Raw genomic sequence first — 27435 nt, forward strand, 5'->3', positions numbered from 1 at the left:
ATTTTGAGCTAACTATAATGCTAGATAGTCCTACTTATTGTTTAATTATTGAAAATAGCATTATAGTTATTTCCCAATAATAATACCAATGATTTTATCTATTACAACAATGCAACGTACATACATACATACCCTAGGGATTATATATATATATATATAATCAATTTCGATATTAAACTATTTAATCAATTAATTAATTAATTAATTACCTCGGTGTTGAAAAATCATCCCCTCATGATGATGATTACCGTTACTATTATTATCCCTAATAAGCACCACTTTGGACCTCCCGGGGCTAGAGTAGGGACTAAAGAGCGAGGCTGAGGCTGAGACCGAGGGAGGAGGCGGTGGCCAATCGGAAGGCGACAACGTGGGGACGGGTGGTGGTGGTGGTGGTTGGTGATTGGAGGATCCGGATTGAAGTTGACGGATTTGTCTCTTAAGAAACTTAACATAACGAATAGCCTCATCAAGCATAGAGGCAGTATCCATTTTAACACCACCGGGTACTAACCTTTGAAGGATCCGAATCTTTTCGGATATCCGTTCCCTCCTATGTCGGGCCGCCACGCTTTGCGGGTCATTACTGATCCGAACATTCCTCCTCTTAGGCTTACGGATAGCTGCCGGGTCAATATCCACGGGTTGCATAACCGCGATCCGGTACATCATTTCTTTCATAGCTCCTAGCTCCTCTTCTTCCTCAAACTCATGCTCATCTTCCTCTAATATTATTTGTTCTTGTATGTTTGTTTGTTTGATGATGTATGATGATGATGATGATGGAATGGAGGGTTGAGATGAGTGTGGTGTAGGAAGATTATGGTAGGTTTGCCATACCGGATTATTATTACTATCATGTATAAATGGATGATGAACATGATGGTTATGATGTTGATGATGATGGTCATGTTGATGTTGATGATGATGATGATAATCATCATCCATGTCCATGGAAAGGTTAAGGCCTTTATCCCAATTGATGAAGGTGGAGTTGGGGTTTATGGGGAGTTTATTATGTATGTGGTTGATGTCCATGAAAAGAATTGAATAATGATATGAAGGTTTAATTTTAATTTGGAGTATGAGAAAATATAATAAAAAGAGAGGAGAGAATGAATTGCAAACCCTATTTAATGAAGTGCTTAAAAAGGTGGCCTTACCCCCCTATGCATAAATTTCAACACATTATGATCTTTCTATTCAAGGACATATGATTAGGGTTTGACGTATGTATACTCCAATAGCCTTTTACTGGTTATCAAAAATAAATATATATTCGTTATATTTTGCACCTCTAATATTAAGGACACGTGAAAACGTCCGTATAATTTTATTTATTTTTTTAATGATTTTATTAATGTTATTAGATTGTAGCCGACTAGAAGTGGTAGGATACAACACATGATATCTCTTCGCTTAGCTTCTCCAGTGAGAAATACGTACTACAACGTATATAATATCAAGTTGGTTTTAGCCGTCACATTACTAGTGAAATTACAACATAGGTGTGAATGTGTGATAGTAACACCGAACATATAATGAATATCCTTTGTTTTGAATGCAATTAATTCGAACAAAATAATTGACTAATTTTATTAATAATAGGGTTAACTAAGTGATTTAAAGTTGTGTCTATGAATGAATTTTAAACAAGTTGTATGTGGTTCATCAATATATACTTAATAGACTTTGTCATGTATCATGGGCACATTATTTTTAGTTTCCTTACTATTGTATTGCTTTTTATTTGCAAGGTTACACTATATTTTCATTTTTCTCTTATTTTCCAATCAATTCTTTACATTAATTTGAAATGAATGCAATATGAATATGAATTAAAAAGTGTCAATACAAATATATTGCAACGAACCATAATAGTCATACTAATATGAAACTGAAACTCATGCCTATTTTGCTCCATCCCAAGTTAGCCAAACATAGCATATGGCACTATGAAAAGACAAGGATGCCCCTCTCCTTTTTATTACTTTAACACAAATTTCTCTCCCAAATCCCAACACATTTGTGAGGTGAAAAAATGGATGGTTAAAAACTAAAGTTTTGTGTTATGACAATAAATTATGTACAAGAAAAAGGGATTTTGGTAGTGATAAGTACTAAATAGAAATGATTAAGCTAGGGAAAGTGGAACTATTAAGAAAAGCTATACATAGTAGCAATCGTACAAAAAGAGTGGAATTGGAAATTTTAGTTTTACTATGGTAGAGAAGTCACCACGTTTAATACAAGTAACGTTTAATAAGGAGTCTAGCTACTATTAAGATTGAGGGGACGAAAAAAGAAATAACTCTAAATTCTTACCGGTGAAATAGGTAAAACGCATGCCTCGTGTTAGCCTATACAATAATTACTTTGTATGTAACAAATTCATCCAATATTATATAATAATAATTCACCCCTGAATATATACATAAACCTTCTTAGCATAACAGTTTAAGTAACTACATTCCACTTTGAATTTGATATAGGTGATCGAATCGCACCAAAATGTTGTGAATTGTAATGAAACTAGTCTCATATATGGATTAATTAACTTTTTTACGAATTACATAGTATGGATCATGTATTAAAGGGTTAGTTTTTACCTAACTAAGTAATTAATTTGAAATATTTTTCTTCCTAGGGAATCAAAAGTAAAAGGATTTAGCCCAAAAAGAATTATTAGTAAGGATTTATGTATACCAATTAAAATAATATTACACTACTAATACTCATACTACTAATTTAAATAGTTAAAAAAAAAACTTTATTATTTCACTATGGTAAAAGTACATTCTATTTAACTAATTACCTAACTAATTTAAATTTAATTATACATTGTACCTGTCTAAAAAAACTTAACAAAACTTATTCTAGTCGTATTAGTATTTTTCTTTCTAAATTCATTTTATCAAAACTTATTACGGAGTAGAACTTATTTCTCTTATCTAAACTTGCTTAAGTGAAAATAAAGTGAACAGAAAAATGCTAATTTTGTTGATCTAAACTACGGAGTAATTATTTTTTTTCTTTTAATTTAAACTTTTATATATTTATGAAGCTTATTTCACTCCTAGTACAACTTTATGATAAACTACTTGTTTTCCCATCATGCCTTCCTCCCTTTATTGTCTCATTTTCTTAACGTTTTGTTATTATTATTTGATTAAATTCAACATTTGTTTATACACTTATATATGTACCATTGTTTTATTGAAAAGACAATAATCTGTTTGGAAATGATTGGCAAGTGACATTCGCATTCGATCAATTATTCAACTCTTAGTTTTATCTGGATTTTTTTATTTTTTATTTTTTGTTGATACTACGTAATTTTAGGTAAAAGTACAGGAAGAACTTTATATAATAAAAATAAAAAAGTTTCGAGATAAATAAAAGTAAAAAAAAATAAAAATGTGCGCTGATCATTGTGCTACGTTTGTGATCAGCATCTCCAAGAAGTTAGTACGATTCAGTACTTATAAGTCTTATATTATGGGTTGACTTGCAATACACAGCATTTATTATTTATGTTATGTGAGAGATTGCAATACTTCTAATAAATATTTGATGTAATTATATGTACATGAACAAAGCTGCTTATTTTAGAATTAAAAATAGTTTTATAAGGATTTAGGGCCTAAATGCATTAATCCAAACATAACCTTTTTTTTGGACGAAATTTAAGTTAGATGAGTATAATATTTTGAAGTGTTACAGTCGTATGAGTATACTTCTTGCACCCCTTTTATCTTAAGTTGTAGTATACTCATACTCTACCACACTACTCAATCTACGGTATGGTGGTAATCAACCACAAACCATAAACATGCTAGAAATTGGTCGCAATGAACCTTAATTCGGTCCCAAAACAACCCTAATTGGTTTTACATGAAGTCCCTCCCAGCATAAATGGATCGAAGAGCTATAATGGGATTGTTTTTCTATGTATCTCAGTGTTTGTTTGATCTATCATGCTAGCCAAAAAAAAAAAAAAAAAAAAAAAAAAAAAAAAAAAAAAAGAAAAATGATGAACCCTTAATTGGAATCCTACTTTCCTACAAGATTTAATTAGCATTGATCTATATACTTCTTCTACGATGATTCAATTTTTTTATTTAAAAAAAGTAAAAAGAAAAAAAAAAAAAAAAAAAACCTTGAACCGATTGGACATATCGTTGGACGAACTAGTGCATAATGCTTTGTCAAATTAAATATCTAGATGTTTCGTTTCTTTAACGTTTGAAATTTTATATTGGAGCTAGCCATGACTTAATTTTGCAATGTGATTAGGCAATAATAAGGTCCTACTACAATTAAAAGTGTCTTATAAGAAAAAGCTAGGTCATTATATTATCTTTACATACCAAAATTAAAACTTAATCGATCGGTGTGTAGTTCATTATAAAGTGAATGACTCAACTACACATCTTAACCCCTTAGGTTTCTCCTCATCTTTAAAATGGAAAAGTATGTATATGGATCGCAGAAATCTCCTATTAAATAGAGATCATTTTTACTACCATCAGGGCTTGTTCACATTTACTTAATTTCAGTTCAGTTCAATTCAGCTCCAATTAATTTAGTTCAGTTCAGTTTAGTTCAATTCAGCTCCAATCAGTTCAGTTCAAAACCTAATTTCCCCCTCTCATAAAATATTCATTTCAGCTCAGTTCAGTTTAGCTTCAATCAGTTCAATTCTGTTCAGTTTAATTCAGCTTAGTTCAGTAAATATGAACATGCCCTAAATCAAATTAAAGCAACTTCTAGTGTATGACACAATTTATTTGATCGATCAAAGACATACTAAATATTATTTTTAGAGACCAAAACTTTTAATTTATCTGAATTATCTTTAGTTCCATACAAGTAAAAGTAATACGAAGTAGAAGATTATGGAGAGCTCACGCACCCCTATGTTCGCTACGCCCATAATTATGTGATGTATTACGTTAAGGAAGCTTAATTTTGATGATTTTTGTTTAAGACTTAATTTCTCTATTAGTTTTAGAACTAGATAAGACTTTAGTAGCTTTTTTATACTCAGTATAAGATTTATAGTTGTAACATACAAAGTATTCATCAATCAATCGAGGAATATCTTTCCTTAATTTTCTAAACATTAGCCATCACATCAACATCAATCAATCATTGACAGCACATTATCAAATCATATGATATAACATCACGACATTATTGTATTAAATAATAATGTATTAATGTTTCATGTTAATTCTACGTGTGATCAATCAACAATATATTTCTTTTTTTTTTTTTTTGGTAGTGAACTACGATATTATTGCGACGTAAAGTTTGGAGAAGAAAAAGGAGGCATACATTATGTCATGTGTGAATATATGTGATGATCGATCTCATAGACTTTTTACCATTAACAAGCTTTAAAATCTTTGATCTTTCTTCACGTAAGGTAAATATGGCACCTAACTTTTACTAGAAATATATACTTAGTGTTAATTACGTATTCTTCAAATTTAGAATGTTGTTAGAAAATGTCACTTAATTATCAAAGAGACTATCCATTTAACATTATTAACAATCAACATAATCTGTAAGAATTTACCGTATGTTTGATTTGAATTTTATCTAATATCACATAGCTTTCAAAACAGTTTTATTTTATTTTATTATATATGGAGTATTATATATTAGTACCAAGTAAAATTGTATATAAATACAATTATTTATTTTAGTGTAAGAGGGCACTTGTCAATATATAAATAAGAGTACACTATGCTTAATTAACTAGTTGTCTATCCTCTAATATTCATGGTGTCTTCCCATAATAGGTTAGACACTTCTTTTGTATTAATTAGTAAGTAAATTGTCTTAGATTTATCTATAATGAAAACCTTAGTTACTTGCAAGAATATCAAATTGGTACAGTAGGGAGTTACGAAAACATTAATAGTTAAGGACAATGCAATTAGTCAAAAAATAAAAAAAATAAATAAATAAGTCATTTACGGTTCTAACTCATTTCTTTATTGACTATAGCAAGGTATATCACAGTTTTACCAAAAGTTATTTTTGAAAAAAAAAAAAAAAATAGTCTCAAAATTGACAAATTGTACTGTGCAAGTATTATTTTTGACCTATACTATAAGATATTATGGGATATGATCATAAGTTGATTGAAAATTATGACGACATCAACGATAAACTAGCAATTAAATAGGGCTAGTAGTTAATTAAGAGCTTAACTATCAGAATTAGAAGGAAAAATTCATACCAACAACTTTATGTACTGTATTTTCTTCATGTATAAACTTTAAAATTGAGGCATAATAATAAAAAAATTAATTAAAAAAAAAAAAAAAAGGAGATGGAATTAATGAGCTAAGTGGAGGGAACAGAAAAAGAGAAATAGGAAAAGGAAAGATGTTAAAGGAGGGATTGGACTTACTAAAAATGATCAAAAGCTGCTTACTAAATAAAGCATAATTATTCCAACCCTAGGGTAAGTGTTACTGTATTAGGGAAAGAGCAGGCCATAGTAGTAATTATAATATAAAGTTTTTATATGCATGAGAGTTATGAAATTCAACTAACCCTTTAATTAAATTATGAATTTTTTTCTTTTTTTACAAAAAAAAAAATAAAAAATAAAAAGAGAGGAGGTGTAAGTTATTCCTCATAGTCTGAACTCTGAGCTTCATAGTGACATGTTGTTTGATAAAGAAATTACTTGGTATCCCAATGTTTCTTAATTGAGAAAAAGTTTATTAAAAGGTAAATTCATCTTGATGGGTCTTTATTTGGCCATTCGGGTCTTTATTTGGCCATTCTATATGCATGTTGCTCTTCGACTTTTGCTAGGCTTTTCCCTAGGGAAAGATGCGTACTTTTTCCAGTTCGGTCGTTTCTATAATAATCTTGAAGGAAACTTTATACATTCATTTTAATTTTGAAAAAAAAAAAAAATCTAGAATTGTTCCAAAAGCATGGATTATATCCTTTGATTTTGAATAATTTTTAACCCTTATAGACTCAGTAGTAAAAGAGATGGGAATGCAGCTTGTGGACCCTAAGGCTTCCTATGGACCCTGTGTGACCTTGAGAGACAACTTGAGTTATTAGAACTACCTATTTTGCATTTAAACTGTCAGTTTAACTGTTTATGTAACCTAAGATACATAGTCGCCACAGACTTTATGTGACCGACTAGTGGACATATATGGTTCCAAACAACATTATATAATTCTAAGATACCTCCCATAATATCACTAAAAGTTTTCGACTCCAGGTCTTGAAATCTTTGAAAATAGTCCAATTTCATGTATATAGTATGTCTTCAAGTTTGGTATTTGGAAAACAATTAAAGACTCGACAAGATTATGTATTGAATTGCTTCTTCGGGTTCATAAAGGGTCCTAGGAGGAAAACTGGGTGTTTAAAAATATCTCATTTATGTCTTGGCTCACCCCTTGTTATGCCCATGCCCGATATGGCAATGTCTTGTGTCTTGGCAGCGTGCCTTGGTTAGGCAGGTGTACGCCTTGTGCCATGGCCTCCCTCATACTTAACCAAAATGAAGGTAGTCTAACTGTAATATTGGTAATCAGAAATTCAGAATATTGCAAATTTACAATGCATATTGGAGATAGCAAATGGGAAAGAGGAAAGGCAGGCTTTAAGACATTGGCTAGTTTACATGAAAATCCATTTTTGTAGAATCTGATGAATATCCAAGTCAAGCCCAGATTTAATCTCTCTTGGGCCAGTTATCGTAGCCCTCATAGTAGAACATAAAGTACAACATTACATATTTACATTAGTACAACATTGATATAATCCAAAGTCATTATATATAGCGAAAAAAAAGTACAACATACAATATCAAATCATACACAATTATTAATCATGATTTTTGGTTTATGCTTTAATTTTCAAAATGAAGACATCTAGTTTTTCACACTATAATAATAATAACGAAGTAATTCTTTTCAAAAACTTGGATTTGATTAATCACACGTTTGGCATGTTGGTCATATAAATGGTAAATATTTATATCCACGAATAATTTTTTATATATTTTTGCGACAAATCTAGAAAATAATTTGAAGTAAGATTTCTTATCAATGTACTAGTCACATGGATCTTATTAAACTGGTTTATATTAATGATCTAAGATTTTTTGATATTGTAAAAAGTCAAATAGATCAATCTTTAGTGGCCAAATGAGTGTAATGTAGAGTTAACACTTTGAATCCTCGGTTGGTTTGGGTCTAGTCATTTCATATTTAAGACTTCAAGCATATCAAATTATGGATTGGATGATTTCATTTTTTCCCGTCAGGTTAGTTTTGATGATTTCATTAGCATACTCCAATCTTAAAAATCATTTGATAACATAACACACATCATAACCCCGAGTGATTGAATGATCTCATTTCAATAACTTCTTGAAGAAAATTAATTCATTAATTAATTAATACATTTAACAATATTATTTTTCACAACTACTTTTGAAAAAATTATCCTTTTTTTTTTGTCTAAAATTGGCAGTAAAATATCATTTGTGAACTGCTATTTGACGCCCGCAAATTACTCAAAATGCCCGCAAAATTACAACGAAATTACCACTCTACCCTTGAACCACTCTACCCTAAACCATTCTCTTCAACTCCCTTCAAACCAAAAAAACAAAAAACCACCACCACTTTCACCAACACCCAACCCCCTTACCACCACCACCACAAGCACCCAAAAACACCACCGGAGAACCGCCAAGATGCCGAGGACGAAGAACGTCGGACGGTCGAGGGAGGAAGACGGCGTGCCGGAGGAGCAGGTTCGGTTTTTTTTTTAACGCTTGACCGAATCGCCCAAAATAGGCGGTTTACCCATGGTCAAATCGCTCAAGATATCCGGTTTGACCATGGTCAAACCGCCCAGTGAAAACGGTTGACCGTGGCCAAACCGGATTCCCTGGGCGGTTTGACCGTGGTCGAAACGGATTTCATGGTCGTTTTAACCATGGTCAAACCGCCCAGGAAATCCGGTTTGGCCACGGTCAACCGTTTTCACTGGGCGGTTTGACCATGGTCAAACCGGATATCTTGAGCGGTTTGAGCACTGGAATTTAAATTATTATTTTTTTTTAATTTAAATTTATACTAATAATATATTTGTTTATTAATTGTTTAGATTAATTTTAATATTTGTTTAGTAAAAAAAAAAATATTTATTTGAAGTTCACGTTTTATGTATAATTTAAAAAAATATTAATTATATATATTTGTTTAATTTAAGTTCACGTTTTATGTATAAGAAATTAAATAATATGTTCGTATATGTTTAGCTTTATTAATTATATGTTTAGGAAAAAAATGATATTGTATATGTTTGTTTTTTTATATGTGTAGCTTTATTAAATTTATGTTTAGAAATAAAATAATGTATTTGTGTATTTGAATTTTAAAATAATTAGGTGTATGTTTAGATAATCAACTAATATAGTTTTATATTTTACGTTGAGTTTAATTAATATATTTGGTAAATTTTAGTTTATATATTAATAGCATTATATTTAGGAAATTAGATAAAAAAAAGTAATTGCATTTATATTTCTATATATATTAAATTTATTGAATCGTATACCAATTACATTTATTAATTAAATGACAGCCACGAAACATGAGGAGGTTAAACATCGAGTTCACACATGTCGAAGGATCAGGTCCTCGACATACACGATCTCGAGGTGTTGATGCTTCTGTTAGGAGGGAGAGGGCAGCTTCTCGAGCGGCGGATGATGACATGTACGATTATGATCCTGATCATGACTACATGGAGGATGCCTCGACTTTCGCAGGAGGCGAGCACGAGGAGGCGCCATCAGGGGTTTTCGTCATGCAAGGTAGAGGAGGGAGGTTTGTGGCTTCTAGTAGTGCGAGTACGAGCACTGGCCGTACTCGTAGGTCTCGTGCTGCTCGAGACGCGGATACTACTTGGCTTGTTCAGGAGGCGATGCCGGGGGGTCCAGTTGATGGGAGTCTTATTCCCAGCTACGCGGCTCATATTGCGTCACGTATTTGGGTCGGACAGGATCGTGAGCCGTTGAGGTGCCACAGTAGGATTCAGTGGTGCAAGTCGCTGCAGGAGTGGGAGACAGAGTTGAGTGCTGATTTACGTGAGCGCGTTAGTGTCACTGGACTACGACACTTGCCGTCTATCATGCATTCCCACATTGATTGGCCTCTGATCTCTGCGTTCGTTGAACGGTGGCAGCCGGATACGAACACTTTTCACCTCCCTTTTGGTGAGATGACCATCATGCTACACGACGTCGCTTACATTCTTGGGATCCCCGTTGACGGGGACTTGGTGGACATGGTCAGCGACAGTGCGTCTCTCCAGGCTGATTTTCAGGAGTTGCTGGGGTTGAGTAGGGATGAGCTGTTGGTGAAACCAAGAGCAGTTTGGGAAAACGGTGTTGTTGCGGTGACTACCATTTATGAGCGGTGCAAGTTGTTGGATCGGGTTCCCGACGTTCAGTTCATGGCTTTCTTTGTTACACTCTTCGGTAGCACCTTATTCGTTGACAAGAGTGGTAACCGCCTTCTTCCCTCCTGCATTTTGGAGTTGAAGAAGTCTACTGACGATCTTGACCGTTACTCTTGGGGGTCAGCTGCACTTGCTTTCCTTTATCGTCAGTTGGGTATCGCCTCCCGTGTTGAGTGTAAGGCCATTGGTGGTTGTCTCACGCTTCTCCAGGCATGGATATATGAGTACTTCCCATCCTTTCGGCCATGTCAGGGAGCTTTGGTGGTACAGCCTGGTGAGGCTCGTGCCTCGATGTGGGATACTAGAGCACAGTCCAGGGATGAGCACCGACTCGCATCATTTCGGGCCCGACTTGATCAGATGACTGATGCTGAGGTATGGTTATTGTTTTATTAAATGTGTAATATTGTTTAACGTGTTGTCATGTAACGTAACATTCTTATTGTTATTGCATATGCAGGTTAACTGGCGGCCCTACTCTCTCACCCCTGCGCAGGACGTCCCGAGGACCACTTACATGGGCTGTATACAGTGTCGGGACATCGTCGAGCCGTATAACCCAGACAGGGTCTTACGGCAACTTGGTCACGTGCAGGGGATACCGCTCCCTGGTTTTGTCCCTGACGAGGCGTATAGACCTGCTAATGTCCGGTCGTACAGCGTCACTTTTCGGGGTCAGGTCTTATGGAAGAAGTTCGGTCCTGGGAGCTGCTGTCTCGGCTTGCATGTCCATCCACCTCTACTAGATGAGATTCCCACATGCTCACCTGACTATTTGCCATGGTTTTTTACGTACTCCCATCCTCGGCTTATCTGCGATACTGCGGAACTAGCCCCTCCGGCAGTTCCAGAGAGGACGAACACTGATTACGTAAGTATTTTATGAAGTGTATCATTGTATTATTTTATTATTGTACAAAATATTATACGTTATGATTATTTGCTTTGTATTTTGCAGTGGATGGGTCGTTCCATGCATGTGATTCGGCGATTCATTGCAGACACGGGCGGTGAGGTCACCCCAACAGTGGTTGAGGCCCAGGAGCTTATTGCGGCGTGGGATGCAATGATGAGAATGTAATAGAATTTAATGTAATTTTTAATTATAACTAAAATTGTAATTAAAAACTAATTAAAACTGGAATTTAAATTGCGTTTTTAATTACAAGTAGAATTTCTATTAATATTATGCCATGTTGCTATCCTACTTGCATATCGTTGGTCCCAATCTTGGACGCTAAATTCACGAACGTCATACCAAAATCCGGCTATTGGGGGAACAGGGAAATTAGGAGACATTTGCAACCGCACGTAGTGATAGTTCCCCACCGTTAGTAGTGCAAGCTCCCTACTCGGGCCCGTGGAAGTGGACGGGGCACTCCACGGTAACACAGTGATGCATGGATACACACCTACACCATCAATGCCTGTACCGAATAGCATAATGACAGCGTTGAACAGATTTGCGATCGGGAACAAGTCTTGAAACACTGCCATCCAATGGTCGCCTGTGCACCTACCACCAGTCCACGTGATACGACGAACCTCATTTTCCAATTGATCACCGTAAATGTGAGAGTAGACGTTAGGATGCCTGGTTATCTCATTCGCAATCATAGTCCTGGCCAATATCCATTCCTCCTGGTTACCCCAAAAGAATTCTGCAACACAACGAAATCCGCAGTTGCCATCACCGATAGGGTCTACCCATCCTTCCAAATACGGCAACATGACATTTGGAAACCAATCAACGTACAAAAACTCGTCGATGTTCATCTGATTACCTGTAAATACATCATCAACGCATTAATTACAATTCGCCATTCATTACGTAATGTACAAAAATATTAATAATAATAACAATTTATACCAGGTGGCGTCCTCATGTTTACAGATTCATTTGATATTCCACGACCGGAGCTGGATGTAGAACGACCCCTGCTTCTACCACGACTTCGCCCACGAGCACGACCACGACTAAGACTGCTCGGAATGTGCTCGAACCCACTTGCATCCCGTCTAGTAGACGAAGACCACTGCTGGCCTTGTGGTCGACCCCTGGTTGTCTCGTTTATCTCAGGTTCTTCGTAATCTCCTTCTTCAGGGTGAAGCTCCGCAAACAACACTCGGTTCACACTCCGCACAAAACCGGGGTCGCGTTGTAGAACCTCATCAACTAGGGATCTAAATTGTGCAGTGTCCTGTTCCGACTCATCAGCAAAAGTATGAATGCCTACACCATCCCCAATGACGAGAGTCTTCCAAAAAGGATGGACCTGATCCAAATATAAACCCGTGCCACCCTGAATCGAGGTATATATGGTACAAGCACATGGTAGGCCGTGTGTCATCAACAACGCACAACCACATCGCTCGTACACATCATCAGATAACTCTCTCATCCTGGTCACCTCATGCTTCAGAATTTTGAGACCGTGGAAGGACATATGGCCACTGAGATTGTGCAACGGCATGCCCCTATACTCCACTCCAATTCGTCGTCTGGAGTCCTCCAAATGATGACGAATTCCAATAAGCAGACCCTCTGTGGCGCGGTGCACACGACTGAATATTGAATCCAACGACCCTCTGGAACTACCGAGCCATTGTTTAAGCACAGAATGTTGGCTCTCCACCCTACACGTGTTCACGTTGCCAAAGTGCAACACCTGATTCGTCCATGCCAAGATAAACTTCTCCTTGTGTACAAGCCAAGTTTTTTCCACATAATCCACAACGGTACGCCATGATCTTCCCCAAGTATCCCTCATTTGACGCAACTCAAATTCATACTCAGCCTCAGTTGTTGCATTCATGAGTTTTGACCACCTCCCATTTCTAAATTTCTCAGCTAACACCATATCTTTCTTACACAAATGATATACCTTGGCCAACACATCTTTGTTGATATGCCATCTACATAACAAGTGAGCTGTGTCTGGGAATACCTCTTTCACCGCCTTCAACAGTCCCAACTCTCGATCAGTTAGAATCGCAGTAGGAGTCACTTCAAAACCCATATACAGCTTCAATTTCTCCAACACCCACTTGTAACTCTCATAAGACTCTGTCTTCATTAAAGCATACCCGATCAAAAAGTTTTGGTTTGTCGGTGTGACCCCAACAATCTCGAAGAACGCCATGTTGTACCTGTTTGTCTTGTATGTGGAATCCATCCCTATGACATGTGGATAAGTCCGCAACATATTCGACATCTCTGGATGTGCCATAAAGGCATGGGTGACAACACGTGTGTCGGGGTCAGCAGCTACCCAACTAACGTACTTGTGCTCGTTGGCCAAGTGAAGAAACTGGTTTACGACATCTCTCCCTTCACTATCATCAACCCTTAAACGACTTCTGAAATTATAGATGTGCCTCATGTTAGGGTTCTCATTGGGATACGCATCTTTCACAGCTGCCATTATGTTACTAGGTTTTGCACATGCTGAACTCATTTGTCGAACCAATTGCTTCGCAGCCGGACTTAAACCACTCACTTGTCTATGACCCTCTCGATAAACCATCATAGGGTGGTTGTGCATGCCATGCAAACCAGATACAGGAATTATTTGCCACCCAAGATCATCTACCACACATGTGATCTTGATCCGAAAAGGACATTTGATACCCTTTCTTTTTGTGTTTTTTCGTACAACATTCTCCATATCCCTGTCTTCGGCTGTATTTCTATGGGCACGATCGCACTTCAGATACTTGACCGGCCGACCATCTCGTTGTGTCTTATACGAAGACTTTGTAAGGAAAAAGCCGCAACCAATAGAGATGTTTTGAGCCCATTCAAAGGCCTCTTCAAAAGTTGGGAACATCGTTGACGTTATAAAGACTGCACTGTAGTCAACTCCATCACCCCCATAATCCGGCAATGACGCCTAAACAAAGAAATAACATGAAATTTAGCATAATAACCATGATAATAATGGAAATAAAAAACATAATAATCACAACAATGATCACAACTTAATTCTACTTATCATAAAAATAACAATAATAGTAGTAGAAATAATAACAATAATAATAGAAATAATAATAATAAAAATATTAGAAATAATAATAATAATAGTAATAATAATAATAGTAATAATAATAATAATAGAAATAATAATAATAGTAATAGTAATTAAAGCAAAGATTTTTTTTTAAAAAAAAATACAAAACCGCCCTAGAAAACCGGTTTGACCATGGTCAAAACGCCCAGGAAAAGCGGTTTGACCATGGTCAAAACGCCCAGAAAAAGCGGTTTGACCATAGTCAAACCGCCTAGAAAACCCGTTTTGACCACGGTAAACCGGTTGTCCTAGGCGGTTTGACCATGGTCAAATCGCTTTTCCTGGGCGTTTTGACCATGGTCAAACCGGTTTTTTCGGGCGGTTTTGTACATTTTCGGCGAGAAAAATTAAAAATTTACCTCACCAAGTGGGTCCGGCGGGGTGGACACCCTGCTTTCCGCCTCCGACATGTAACCGGGTGGCGATAGTGGTGGTGCTGGCGGTGGTGGCGGTGGTGGTGGTGGTGGCGGTGGTGGTGGTGGTGGTGGTGGTGGTGATAGTGGTGTTGGGTGTTGGTGGTGCTGGCGGTGGTGTTGATGCTGGTAACCGTGGCGGTGTTCGGTGGTGGTAAAGTTTACTTTAGCTCGATTTTGAGAGTTAGAGTTATGAAAGGGATGGAAGATAACAAATAGAGTTGAAGAGGGTAAGAAATAGAGTCAAGGGTAATATCGTAATTATTTTGTAATTTTGCGGGCGTTTTGAGTAATTTGTGGGCGTTAAATAACAACCCCCTATCATTTTCTGGGTTGGCAAAATGTAACAACTACTCAAATAGTTTATGAAAAAATACAGTCCGTTGTCCAGTCTCTGTCTCATTCAGTCATGTGCTGCTCGGCTCCCACCCTTTCTCCCTCGAATCTTCATCTCATGCTTCTCTACTCTCTCCCCATTCTCTCTCATCTTCTTCAAATCACTCATTAATTCTGCATTATTTGATGCCTGGAGATCCTTCTTGAGCTTCTAAACTGGTAACTTTTTCATGCATTTTTTCTTTCTAAACTGCCATTACATCATTATGATTCTGTATGAAACATATTTTTCTTGAGATTTGAATGATACCCATTTGTATTTTTACATGATTAATGAGTTGGGTGTAGTTTAAATTGTTGTTTTTGTTCTTTGATGTTGGTGAATCTTGGAAATTAATCCATATTTGTATATGATTGCTATGTGTTTGCAGTTTGTGCTTTGCATTATAAATTGAGCTTTGAGGCCCAGAAGATTTCCAGGTTATAATAGTTTGTTTGTTGATTTAGTTTGATTTTTGGATTAATGGGTATGTGGGGTTTGAGGGTTTTGATGCAATTCTGAGTTGAATGATGAAGGTCGATTGAATCTATAGAAAATTGGGATTTAGGGTTATTTGGAATCTATGGTTTTGGTAATGTGTAATTCTGAGGAGTGTTTTTGTGATCTTTTAAGACCATGAACATTTTCAGCAGTGGTTCATCTATTAGTAGGAGTACATCTACAAATAGGAAGAATGCCACTGCTATGGGTAGTCCAAAAGTGTTTCTCCATAAAGATAAGTCAGACAACTCCAATGGACTTCGTCGAGATAGCTTGATCTCTCGGAATTTGTGCTTTCTCTTCATTACTGGACCATTGATCACCTTTTACTTGTGTTTATCTTTTGGGTATTTCAATATTTTTCCCAATTTCGGGTTGGTATTTCATAAGTATGGTGCTTCATCAAGTAAGTGTGATGTCTTTGATGGGAGTTGGGTATCAGATTACAACTATCCTTTGTACAATTCTTCTGAGTGTCCTTTTGTGGAACAAGGTTTCAATTGCTTGGGCAATGGGAGGAAGGATAAAAATTACCTTAGATGGAGATGGAAGCCCAAAGATTGTGAGATCCCTGATTTTAATGCATCTAACGTATTGGAAAGGCTTCGAGGTAAAAGGGTTGTTTTTGTGGGAGATTCTATGAGTCGGACACAATGGGAGTCTTTTATATGCCTGCTTATGACAGGAGTGGAGGACAAGAAGAGTGTTTACGAAGTGAAAGGAAGGAACATAACCAAAACTACGAGACACTTGGTTGTTCGCTTTCGTTCCTTTAATTTATCTGTGGAGTTTTACCGGTCCGTTTTCTTGGTTCAACCTGGTATTGCAACAAAGCATTCCCCAAAGAGAGTGAAGTCGACACTCAAGCTTGACAAAATGGATGACATTAGTAAGGAATGGGTTAATTCAGATGCAATAATATTCAACTCGGGACATTGGTGGATACCGTCAAAGTTATATGAAACGTAAGTCTTCTGGTGCATATAAAAGCATGTGATCTATGTTAATTTATCGATTTTATGCAACTTTGTATTTTACAGTTTACAAAAGATATTGCAAGTGAGGAATTTAGTCATTTTATACTATTTAGAGTAATCACAAATTATTTAGGAGTTTACAATATTATGAATTTTAGTGTGATCTCATTACTCAAAGTCACAATAATTTATTATGTTGTGTGTATGTGTACTTGTCTCTCAGCAAGTCCACATCGAGGTTGGGTTAAATGTATATCTGTGCAAAGGTAGACGTACAGCATGTTTCCATGCCTATCTTTTATAGGTTTATACCTCTCTGACTCTTTTTCAAAGAGTCTATATCTCTAATAATTTATATGAAAAAGCCATCTTGTGTGCATTTCTAAGGATTTCGGAATTTGGGGGAAAATACAACAACAATCATCCTTGAAAGACAACCATGCTAAAAGTGTAATAGTGCATATTGATAAGTTTACTTATTGTACCTCTTGAATGGTCACTGCTCTTTGTTAAATTCTTTTCTAGACCTGAAGATAATGTTGTCACTTTCACAGCCTTAACATATGGGAGCTGCATTGGTCAATACTAAAACAGATAGATATGGGATTGTTGGAGCGACAAAAAGAAATATTAGGGAGGAGGCTAGTTGTAAATATATATGTTTGCAAAGATGCTTCTTGATTTTTGATGAGTTAAACATGGATATTTATGCAATGTCATTATTATAAGCACAAATAGTGTATGGAGGGTGTCTTTCTATCATTTTCCTCCTAGCCAATTCATTGATCTAGACTATAGAAAGGGTAAGACTAAACATATACACCTGCCAACACCCAGTGAAGCCAATAGTGGGGACTTATTGGAGCAGCTATCATGTATTAGGAAACAGTAATTCTATTCTTTGGTAGTGATTTATACATCCTAATTCCTAGACAAGCCATAATAGCTTGTGGTTGGCATGCCAGTTGCTAGATTGCATGTTGTTTGTGATGTATTACGAATTTGTCAATCTTTTATTTGAAAATGCATAGATCCTTTAGAGTGGCTGCATTTCTTTTTTCTATTCATATACTAAATTTGTTTAAATTGTCTTCTAACAGGGGTTGCTATTTTCAGTTAGGTGGTTCACTGAAGCTTGGGATGTCAATACCTTCGGCCTTTAAAACAGCTATGGCCACCTGGGCTTCATGGGTGGAAGCTTCAGTAGATTCAAAAAGAACACGTGTTTACTTTCGTACTTTTGAGCCATCTCACTGGAGGTACATTGAGCAATTCCCTCTACATGTTTCAAAATTAGCTTACCGCAATGTGCTACACAAACATTTACTGCCTCTGCCATTGATGAATTGAACTGATCTGAGTGTTGAACTACAAGCTGAAAAACTTGCCCCTTTTTTGTATATCTATATGTTTAAGCTTATTGAGATAATAAAAATAATTCAAATAACTTTACTCGGTGATTTATACTTCGTATGTAATACAATTGTGAATCATTCCCTTACTGTTCAGCTTGTGTGTGCGCAACTATGCATGGCCTAAATATACACTGATTTGATTAATCTATTCATTTACCCATCTTGTTTGTACCAGTATTCAATCCAGCGCACATTGCACAGTGATGCAATTTCCAGAATCAGATTATGATTTTAAGCATCAGAGCCCATTCTCAGATGTGGTAATTGATATAGTGAAGAAGATGAGATTTCCTGTTAAAATGTTGCGCATCACTTCCATGTCAGCTTCTAGGGGTGATGCACATGTAGGCAACTGGAGTGACCGTAAATCTTTCGCTGATTGTAGCCACTGGTGTCTGCCTGGGGTACCTGACTTTTGGAATGAAATTTTGTTGTCTGACCTTTTTTCTCACAAGGTACTGCAATGATTAGCATAGGGTTGATTTCAATCATTCAAGTAACATTTTATCTGGCCCTTTTTCATCTCATTATTCATTATCATTTTATTGCATTACCTTAAACTTCATTTTTTTGCATCTAAGTCCTGCTAGCTGTGCTCAAAATTTGATTTCAACGTTTCTAACCTCTGTTGTCACCTTAGTAATCTTAACACTACTGTTGATTTTAGAGGGAAGTCTTCTTACCCTTTTGTCCCTTTCGTATTCCAAGTTCTTTAGTTACTTGGTTGTCAGTATTGACAGCGTGTAGTTGTATTGAATAATGAAAGCACAGGATGTGTTTTTCATCTCATGGCATTAAATAGAAAATGTATTGTCAAACAATAATTATATTTTTAGACCACGTGCTTAGAAATTCAAGTTTTTTAAAATTGTCATTTTTACTGTGTTTTGGGGATAGGTCAAGGTAATCCTTTATTCCATTTGTTTATTGGATTTTGTTATGCTGAAGGTTCATGAACAGTTTCCCAATTGAAATTCTATATTACCAAAGTATTTCACTAGATCAGATAAGCTTCAATTACTCTATTACTTAGTACTCCGATAACATGTATAGTACAAAGGCATTTTCATTTCAAGTATCCATGTTGAATAACCAAAATCTTGCAGAGTTTTGAATTGCATTACATGTTTGTATCCAACATTTAAACACATTCCTGTTTTGGAGTACTTGTCAAATTGGGAATTGTACTTGCAGCTCCTCCTTGGATAACTCGTTGCTTTAAACATTCTTCAGAATATATCAACATAGTTCTAACTTTCATTTCAATCTTGTTTGCAGATTGACTGAAATGGGAAAGTTCAAGTTGGAATCTTTGGCTTACGTACTCCATTATACATTACTTGTCCTCTATTTGATAGGACAGATACACATTGGAGAAGTTGCGGCGTTTGTATCAGTACAGAGATTTTCTGCTAAAGAGACTGTCCTTAGGCCTTCACTACAGATTTTTCCTTCCACGATTTGTGTATGAAGAGGAGCTGTAAATGAAGCCTTGGGAGGTTCAAGGTTATATTCTTTCATTCACCTTTGATCAATTGTTGTATGTAGAAAATATGAATAGTTGTTCATTATAGGACATATAAGTTGCAAAATTGTACATACCTTTTCTCTTCCAATATGTTCGGGCTGCTTGGTTCCATATCCAGAGAACGTCTGTGCATTATGTAATATTGTATCATTGATCAACATGTTTGATATCGGTTCATAAAAACAGGGATTAGAGAAAAACTGCTCATTTCCAGATTGTTAGGGAACTGAGGTTCAAAATTGGGTGGGAGAAGTATATGATTAATAATTTTTTGTAATTATATGAATTTAGAATGAGCAAAACAAAGATGTCTTCAAAGCTTTGGCTTCAAGCTTTAACTAATTTTAACCATGTGATTTATGGTCTTTAAGTTTAAGGAAAAACAAAAAGAAATAAGAAAGATAGAAGTATATAACTTTCTCTGTATTTAAAAGCAGTCAATCACTCATTATAAAGATGCTTGGAATGCAATACATTTGGGTTGGAAAATGGTTTCTTGCTAAGTTGGTTTTAGTCTTTGTGTCAATGTCAAAGTAGCATATGTTTAAATCTAACGGAAACTAGAGACTTTGAAAGACTATAATTCTTCAAATTTCTATTTACTCTATCAAATATTAGATTGACAAATTACTAGTCAACATGATTTAAAAAATAACTGCTACATTTCAATCTCCATAATTACTCCAAATTACTATGACTCTATGAAAGTTATACAATGAGCAAAAAATTGAGAGTGAGGGATAACTCAAGTGGTTAGAATTCCCCTCCCGATTCCAGGTGATCTTGGGATCGATTCTCATCACTTGCCTTAGTGCCTCTCTAAACACCAAAATAGTAATGTAGTATTGATTTATATAATGAAGTGAATAATAATTTTTGCTTAATACAAGATTATCAGTTGCGGGTTGATTCATAACGGGTCAATTTTAGTAAAAACATGCAAGAGCTTTTTGATCAATTTTCAAACATTTTAGTACTGAAAATCCTAGTTGTGAAAGCAAACTTAGCAAGAGTCATCAAGTATTTTTCAAATACAAGATGACAGCCTCAAAATCTTAGAATGAAGTGCAAGTTTCTTAATTATATGCACTTAGAAGTTCAATCAACATTCAAGCAACTGAGTTCATGGATGGCTTTATATATGTGTCGTTTACCCAAACATCTAAAACATCATCTGCTCAAAACTACATTTGCTTTCTTTAGTTGTAATCAACCTCCATGGCTCAACCACAAAATTTCAACTATCCATTTTTCCCCTTTCCACCACCACATGCTTTCCCGTTCCCGCCGAAACAAGCACCTCCCTTTCATCCCATTTCTCCACCAAAACCAACCCCACCATCACCATCAAACCCTCCCCCAACACCGATACCAAAGGCGCCACCACATTCTCTCCCTCCAACAAAGCCCTCAAACCCTCCTCCAACGCCAACACCTAAACCACCTCCACACTCTCTCCCACCACCAAAGCCCTCAAACCCTCCCCCATCGCCTACACCTAACCCACCTCCACACTCTCTCCCACCACCAAAGCCTTCAAACCCTCCTCCATCACCAAAACCCAAACCCCCTCCACACCCTCTTCCCCCACCAAAGCCCTCAAACCCCCCTCCTCCAAGGCCACCACATCACTTGCCTCCGCCTGCTCCAGCAGTAAAGCCACCACCACTGCCACCAAAGCTTCCACCACCACCTCCTCATGTGGTGCCCACTCCACCTCCTGCTCCAGGGCACCATGCTACCATCATCATTATCTTTGTGTCTCTTGGAGGCGTCTTCTTTCTTGCATTCCTCTCAGCTGCATTGTTTTGCTTCATCAAGAAGAGAAGAAAGAGAATGATCAAGGAGACTGATAACATTACTATTGATGAACATATGCACGTTCATGAAGATGTTGTACGTGGTCCTCATGGCGAGCAAGCTGTGCTCGTTACCTTTGAAGATGACATTCATACTCATGAAACTATAATAACTGATGAAATAGTGAGTGGGACTTCACATGTAAGGGGTGCACATCATCCCCATTCTCTCCAAACAGCTGCACCTACAAATTCTGACTCTGATCATCTCCAAATTGAGAACAAGAACTCATGAATGAGCTGAAGAACATGCTATATATGCATGCACCGAGGACATAAATCAACGGTGAACGAAAAAAGTTTAACCATGTTGCTTTAATATTCGCTAATTTGTATGTACATTTCAACAAATAAAGTTCAGAATTCTTTCTTTCTTTCACGACATATTTTTTCTTAATAAAAAATATTATTATGATTGCATTTTTCAAATGCTTCTGGTAACAAAATTTTGAGAATGACACAAATGAAAAGGGCCAACATTACATATGGAGTACAACAGGTCGAGTGTGATTCAGTGCCATAGTAATCTTACTGGGTACACCATTTGATATTGTAGGGTTTCCAAAAACCTCCTAATAAGTAGTAATAACGGTGAAAGCAGGATACTCCAGCAGTATTAATACCAAATTCCCAATATCAGCATCTCAGCATTGCGAGATTAAGTCCGCATTTGTTACTGTCTAGTACCAATTGCTGTACCATAAACTTGAAAATGCTGAGTTGCTGGCAAACTCCAGTGTTTTGAACATTGAAATTGATATCAAAATTATGTATTAGCATCATTTCATGATACACTTGCAATCTTAACTGATATATGGAACCTTCCCTTCAAGAGTTCAAGACTCACTATACAAAATGCAGAAGAAAATACAAACCTCGGAGCAGAGTGATGATTATGACATGAACTTTACAAAGACGATGATGGAAGTCAAGGATCAATTGCCATGGGAGTAATACGCCTCTTAGCTGGCTTGCTAGATACAGGAGTGCTAGCCACTGGTGATGCCTGTTTGTTATGTGTTTGGTTATTCCCTAAAACAACAGGGCTGTCTTTTACAGTTTGGTTATTCTCTAAAATAACAGTGCTGTCTTTTACAGAAGCTTTGACCACCATTGCGTCAGGCTTCTTTTGACTAGGAGTCTCATCAACATGACTATTAGCAGTCTTTCCATCTAAGAAAGTTAAACATAAAATAAATATAGTAATAGAAAACGTGCAAAATAAAAGGCAAAATTTCTCAAAAATGATGGACAGACAAACCTGGAAAAGGGATAGGTGTTCCCAGTTCGTCACTTTGAAATTCTACCAATGTGCAGTATCCATCTTGTGAAGATAATGCTAAATACTTTCCATCAGGCGACCTATCAAAAGCTACATGTTTCAGGATTGCAGCATACAAACAGATATTGAATACTTACAAATAAAGTAAACCATGCTATTCCCACAGAAGGGCATAAGCATGGGGAGAACAGTACCATGCTATATCTGTTATGGCTGCATAATGTAGACCAGCCAAGATAGCCAGAGGGGCAACACTTTCTGTGTCACAAATGTACAGTGAATTCAGAGTTACCACAGCAAAAATGAGCCGGTATGGAAGCTTGAAGAACCCAGCTGTCAAAGATAATAATGGTTCGTTTAATAACATCAGATTGTGAAATTGTTCACCATATGCATCAAACTTAAAAATTATACTACCTGAGTTTGATCCACGAAGGTTAAAAGCCAAAGGGCAGAAGTGCACTGCTACTACAGGCTTGCTGGCACCGGGAAGCTGTAATGCAGGTCTGAATGTCAATGAAAATAGATTAGTTGTACTCAAAATAGGGAGGTGTACTCAATTTGAATCAAGAAAATAACAAAATAATGCATGAAAATGTAAAAAAGTCATCTCAAAAGAGATCAGGCAACAACTTCCATTTTGGAGTCAAAAGATGCAACTTACCTTGAAAGATCTTTTCTGGAAAATACATAAGCAGTGTTGATAGATTCAGAATCAGGCAAACATTTATATAAACCTGCAAGAGAAAGCAGTCAAGTGTTAAAATGAAAATCAAGTTCATGATATCTGGTATTAGCTTCTTAGAAACTTCAGATTCTTCATCCTCATAAGATTTAAATCTTGATTTACCCCACGTGTATCAATACAATGGAAAATTCCCCTAAATGGGGCTAAATCTACCTCCTACCAAAAGGATAAAACATATAATTTCACAAGTAAATGAAGCCAGTATTGATCCCTACCAGCAGGTACTAGTAAAAATGAACCATCAGGTGACCAGGCTAATCTTCGAAAGAATGATGGCAATGTCTCATCATGAAAGAGGTGACTCCTCAAGCACTGCATCCCCAACTTTGACAATGTCAGTACTCATCAATACTAAACACAGTTGGTATGAAGTCTATGAACAAGTCATTACTAACCTTGGTATCGTCTGCAGATTGCTGTTCTGCCTTTACAATCACATGCTGACAAGCATAATTCATCTTCTCTACTCCCTTTGCCTTCTGAGGTTTGTTAACATAAATTCTGCAAGTTCTGTCAGAACTAAGTGATGCGACAAACTTGGACAGTGGATCCCATGCCACTCCCTGAACATAGTGAAGATGTCCATCCAAAATCTGATGGACAGAGCCTGAATGACAAAGATTTACAGTTATAAACAACAATGAAACAACAACAGGCAGGTATTTTTCATACAATTCAAATACTTTGTGTACCTTTCTCAGCATCCCATATGATGCAAGAATTGTCAACAGACCCAGAGATAAGATAAGCTCCATTCCTGGACCACTGCAGATCCAATACATCTTTTCTATGAAATCTGAAAAAGAAAAATATTACATCAGACACACAGGATGCTAACACTTTAAAAACTTAAAACTATTATAGATGCCTAAAACAAAATTCTCAATCTATCCCGTCCTCAAACATACAATCTGCTGATTCCACCAATGACCAACTAAATGGCCCAGTTGATAATCATGAATCCCAGATAATAAATAACAAGCAAATATTAATCTTAACAAAACGGAATTGTGGAAGTCCAGTTGTGCATATGCCTGGTATTCAAAAACAAGATTTCACTACAATGAATAATGATCAAATCAGGTTAGATCAATGGTTTCCAATCCCTTGTGAATTGAAGCGGTTGAGTCATGACTTGTACAGGTTTTATACAATGATTGAAGTAAACAAATCTCCATGTATCTCATAAACTTTAACTCAGAAAGACTGCTTTCATATCTACCTTAGTCACTACTTCTCTACACTGCCTAAAAATAGAATCAACTAACTAAGGTTTGCTAAAGATAGATTAGTTGGTCCAGAAGGTAATCTTACGACAACGTCTTCAGAACTTTCCAAACTTGACCAGCATCTGTTAGATGAGACTTCCATAAAATAAGTTCACCTCCTACAGTAATTAAAACTCTATTCAGAAATCAATAAGCAATGAAAAGCCAAACTGAAATTATATCACAGCAAGTAATTTACATACCATCTGCACCTGAAGCAATTAAATCTCCTGTCCACAGCACAGTCAAAAGATTGTTTATTAGCATAATCATCAAAGCCGCAAGGAAGTTCATGCAAAACTAGATACATGCATATACGGACTGTCCACATTCATGCAAACTAGAAACAAGGATTTCCAAACACATTGTACAACTTTAGTTCCACCTACTTTTGACCTCCATACTTCTTTAACTGCACAAGAAATCATAAACAAGGACATTGAAGCATATTTCCAAACACTGATTGAAAGCTTGGAAATTTGGAACAGACCAAGAAACTTTCAACCAATTAATCTGGTCAGTCAGTCCTCCTATCATGTCCAAGACCCCCCCCCCCTCTAGTCTCCCAATAATTCAAACGCAATTAGCCTGCAAATCATCTTGACATCTAAAACATATTATTATGTAGCACAACGTTTGACACTTTATGTTTGAACATCAACTGGAGGGAGATACTCATATTCCTCTTGAAAACTAGGCAACTAGCATACTAGCATCATCACTAAATCTTAAGGTATAAGTTCAACCATTATCAAAATCAAGCGTGATGAGTCATTGGCAGAAAATATAAACTACACAAACTGAAAAAACTTGAGAAAGCCAAATTTGTCACATCATCAATTGTTACATATTACAGCAACCAAGAACAATATCAGTGCAGCCCTAAAGGTGAGGCTACTGGCATCTTATCTTATATACTATTCTAAGCTTTTAGCTTCAGACTTTTTAGCATGTGGGAATAGAAAATGAAAAATTGAAAGTGCATTGAGCAAGTCAGCAAGATTAATTCTTACCTGAAGGAGAGAATCGAAGAACATTCACAGCAGAACTATGATAAGAAAGACTAGTTTGATAGGAAGCTGTTGGAATTTTATTTTGCGCTTCTCCCGAATCCAGTTGCCAAATCTGAAATAATCCCATCAAGCATTTAAACACAGGAGAACACTCAGAAGCAGGTCAATGCCATCACACATTTTAAGATTAAACATACACGAAACAACGAAACTATCAAGAATCTAAATATTCCAAAGATGCGCAGCATGGTTGCAAGCAAGTCAAACTCATGTTAAAGAAGCATAATTAGAATGCTTGTTAAACAATAATAGACCTAAGATCAAAAACAGAAATGTTATACTCAATATTACCAACTACTATAGCGATATACTTGATCATTTTCATTCATTCCCAGAAATTTATTGTTATGTCCAATTGCAAAAACTAGTTCAAGATTCAAACTTACCCAAAAATGGGATCTAATTGATTTCGAAAAATAAAGAGCGCTACTGCCGTCAAAAAATTACACCCAAATTGATAAAATTAACAAGAACCCACAAACCCAAACCCTAATCCAGCTCCAAATTTCACATAAAGACGGCTAATTTACTATAATAATCAAGTATCCCACAAAAATCGCTCATCATCCAGTATTCTTCAATTAAAGCAATTACAATCGAAAATTCAAATAAGGGTTTCATTGAAAAGAATTAAAATAGAGAAGAGAGAAAAAGAAGACCTTGATATCGAAATCAGCGCCGCCAGTAGCTAGAAGTCCAGAAAAGGGATGAAAATCTAGGGTTAGAACTGGCTTAGTGTCGTGCCAATTGATCTGAACTGTTCCTCCTTTCATATTCTCAGTGATTTTTGAGAAATTGAGTGAAATTAATCAAGATCTACAGAATTGTACTAAAAAATTTTAGGGTTTTGAGAAATAATTGGGGAAATGTTCGGTTATTTCTACCTATCTGATAGAGGAAGAAGAAGAAGAGTGAGGGTGTTTGGCGCCTTTTCTGTTTTGGCGGGAAATTCGAGATCTATGGTGAATTAGTAGGAAATGGGCAGGCCATGTTACGTAAGATTGTAAGGTCTTGTTTCAATGGGTTATCCACTTATCCATATAACGGACCAAAAACAATTGGGAGGGAATTTAAAACTAACCATTCACAATTAAGTCCCGATTTTAGATTAGTCTAAAAGGTAAATTGAATGGGACACCTAAAAAATAGAATGAGCTAAGGAAAATCATGTTGAACTAAACTTTTGTTGATCATATAAAATTGGAGATAATGTATGGTCCGACTCACATAGTCACGTCCCATTTCATGCTGGGCTTTTTAGTAATTTTTATACTTCGTGTATTTTATTTGACAAATTGATTGGTTAAAACAAGTCAACTGACTTCTGGGCCAGTCAATTGTTGCAAGTCGTGCTTGTTGTCACGAGCTGAGAGTTTTCCTGATGTCTCAACACAA

The 27435-nt window shown here is 36.2% G+C and overlaps 6 protein-coding genes across 6 annotated transcripts; 3 read left to right on the forward strand and 3 right to left on the reverse strand.

The window, feature by feature from the left end:
* Positions 1 to 201: 201 nt before the first annotated feature.
* Positions 202 to 1038, reverse strand: LOC145602733 (uncharacterized). Its single transcript, XM_081658900.1, has one exon. The coding sequence runs from the start codon at positions 1036 to 1038 to the stop codon at positions 202 to 204; it is 837 nt and encodes a 278-aa protein (XP_081515026.1).
* Positions 1039 to 8601: 7563 nt separating this feature from the next.
* LOC145602878 (uncharacterized) lies at positions 8602 to 11737 on the forward strand. Its single transcript, XM_081659031.1, has 4 exons — positions 8602 to 8815; positions 10783 to 10905; positions 10991 to 11401; positions 11489 to 11737. Exons 1-4 carry the CDS (start codon positions 8756 to 8758, stop codon positions 11609 to 11611), a joined length of 717 nt encoding a protein of 238 aa, XP_081515157.1. The 5' UTR covers positions 8602 to 8755; the 3' UTR covers positions 11612 to 11737.
* Positions 11689 to 15034, reverse strand: LOC145602734 (PKS-NRPS hybrid synthetase cheA-like). Its single transcript, XM_081658901.1, has 3 exons — positions 14960 to 15034; positions 12401 to 14423; positions 11689 to 12314 (listed from the first exon to the last, which is right to left on the reverse strand). The coding sequence occupies exons 1-3, from the start codon at positions 15008 to 15010 to the stop codon at positions 11689 to 11691; spliced, it is 2700 nt and encodes an 899-aa protein (XP_081515027.1). The 5' UTR covers positions 15011 to 15034.
* Positions 15035 to 15362: 328 nt separating this feature from the next.
* LOC145602180 (protein trichome berefringence-like 7) lies at positions 15363 to 20057 on the forward strand. The gene is made up of 5 exons (XM_081658350.1): positions 15363 to 15568; positions 15781 to 16855; positions 17968 to 18126; positions 18458 to 18737; positions 19561 to 20057. The coding sequence occupies exons 2-5, from the start codon at positions 16026 to 16028 to the stop codon at positions 19567 to 19569; spliced, it is 1278 nt and encodes a 425-aa protein (XP_081514476.1). The 5' UTR covers positions 15363 to 15568; positions 15781 to 16025; the 3' UTR covers positions 19570 to 20057.
* A 938-nt stretch (positions 20058 to 20995) lies between these two features.
* On the forward strand, positions 20996 to 22084 carry LOC145601451 (uncharacterized). The gene has a single exon (XM_081657473.1). It carries the CDS (start codon positions 21029 to 21031, stop codon positions 21902 to 21904), a length of 876 nt encoding a protein of 291 aa, XP_081513599.1. The 5' UTR covers positions 20996 to 21028; the 3' UTR covers positions 21905 to 22084.
* Positions 22085 to 22132: 48 nt separating this feature from the next.
* On the reverse strand, positions 22133 to 27054 carry LOC145601450 (chromatin assembly factor 1 subunit FAS2-like). Its single transcript, XM_081657472.1, has 12 exons — positions 26700 to 27054; positions 25981 to 26092; positions 25171 to 25197; positions 25014 to 25086; positions 24392 to 24495; positions 24095 to 24306; positions 23915 to 24011; positions 23616 to 23688; positions 23369 to 23457; positions 23146 to 23284; positions 22931 to 23031; positions 22133 to 22842 (listed from the first exon to the last, which is right to left on the reverse strand). The coding sequence occupies exons 1-12, from the start codon at positions 26811 to 26813 to the stop codon at positions 22598 to 22600; spliced, it is 1386 nt and encodes a 461-aa protein (XP_081513598.1). The 5' UTR covers positions 26814 to 27054; the 3' UTR covers positions 22133 to 22597.
* Between the last annotated feature and the right edge of the window lie 381 nt (positions 27055 to 27435).

This window comes from Chenopodium album, chromosome 21 (assembly GCF_948465745.1).
Source record: "Chenopodium album chromosome 21, dcCheAlbu1.1, whole genome shotgun sequence".
In the NCBI taxonomy this organism is placed as follows: domain Eukaryota; kingdom Viridiplantae; phylum Streptophyta; class Magnoliopsida; order Caryophyllales; family Amaranthaceae; genus Chenopodium; species Chenopodium album.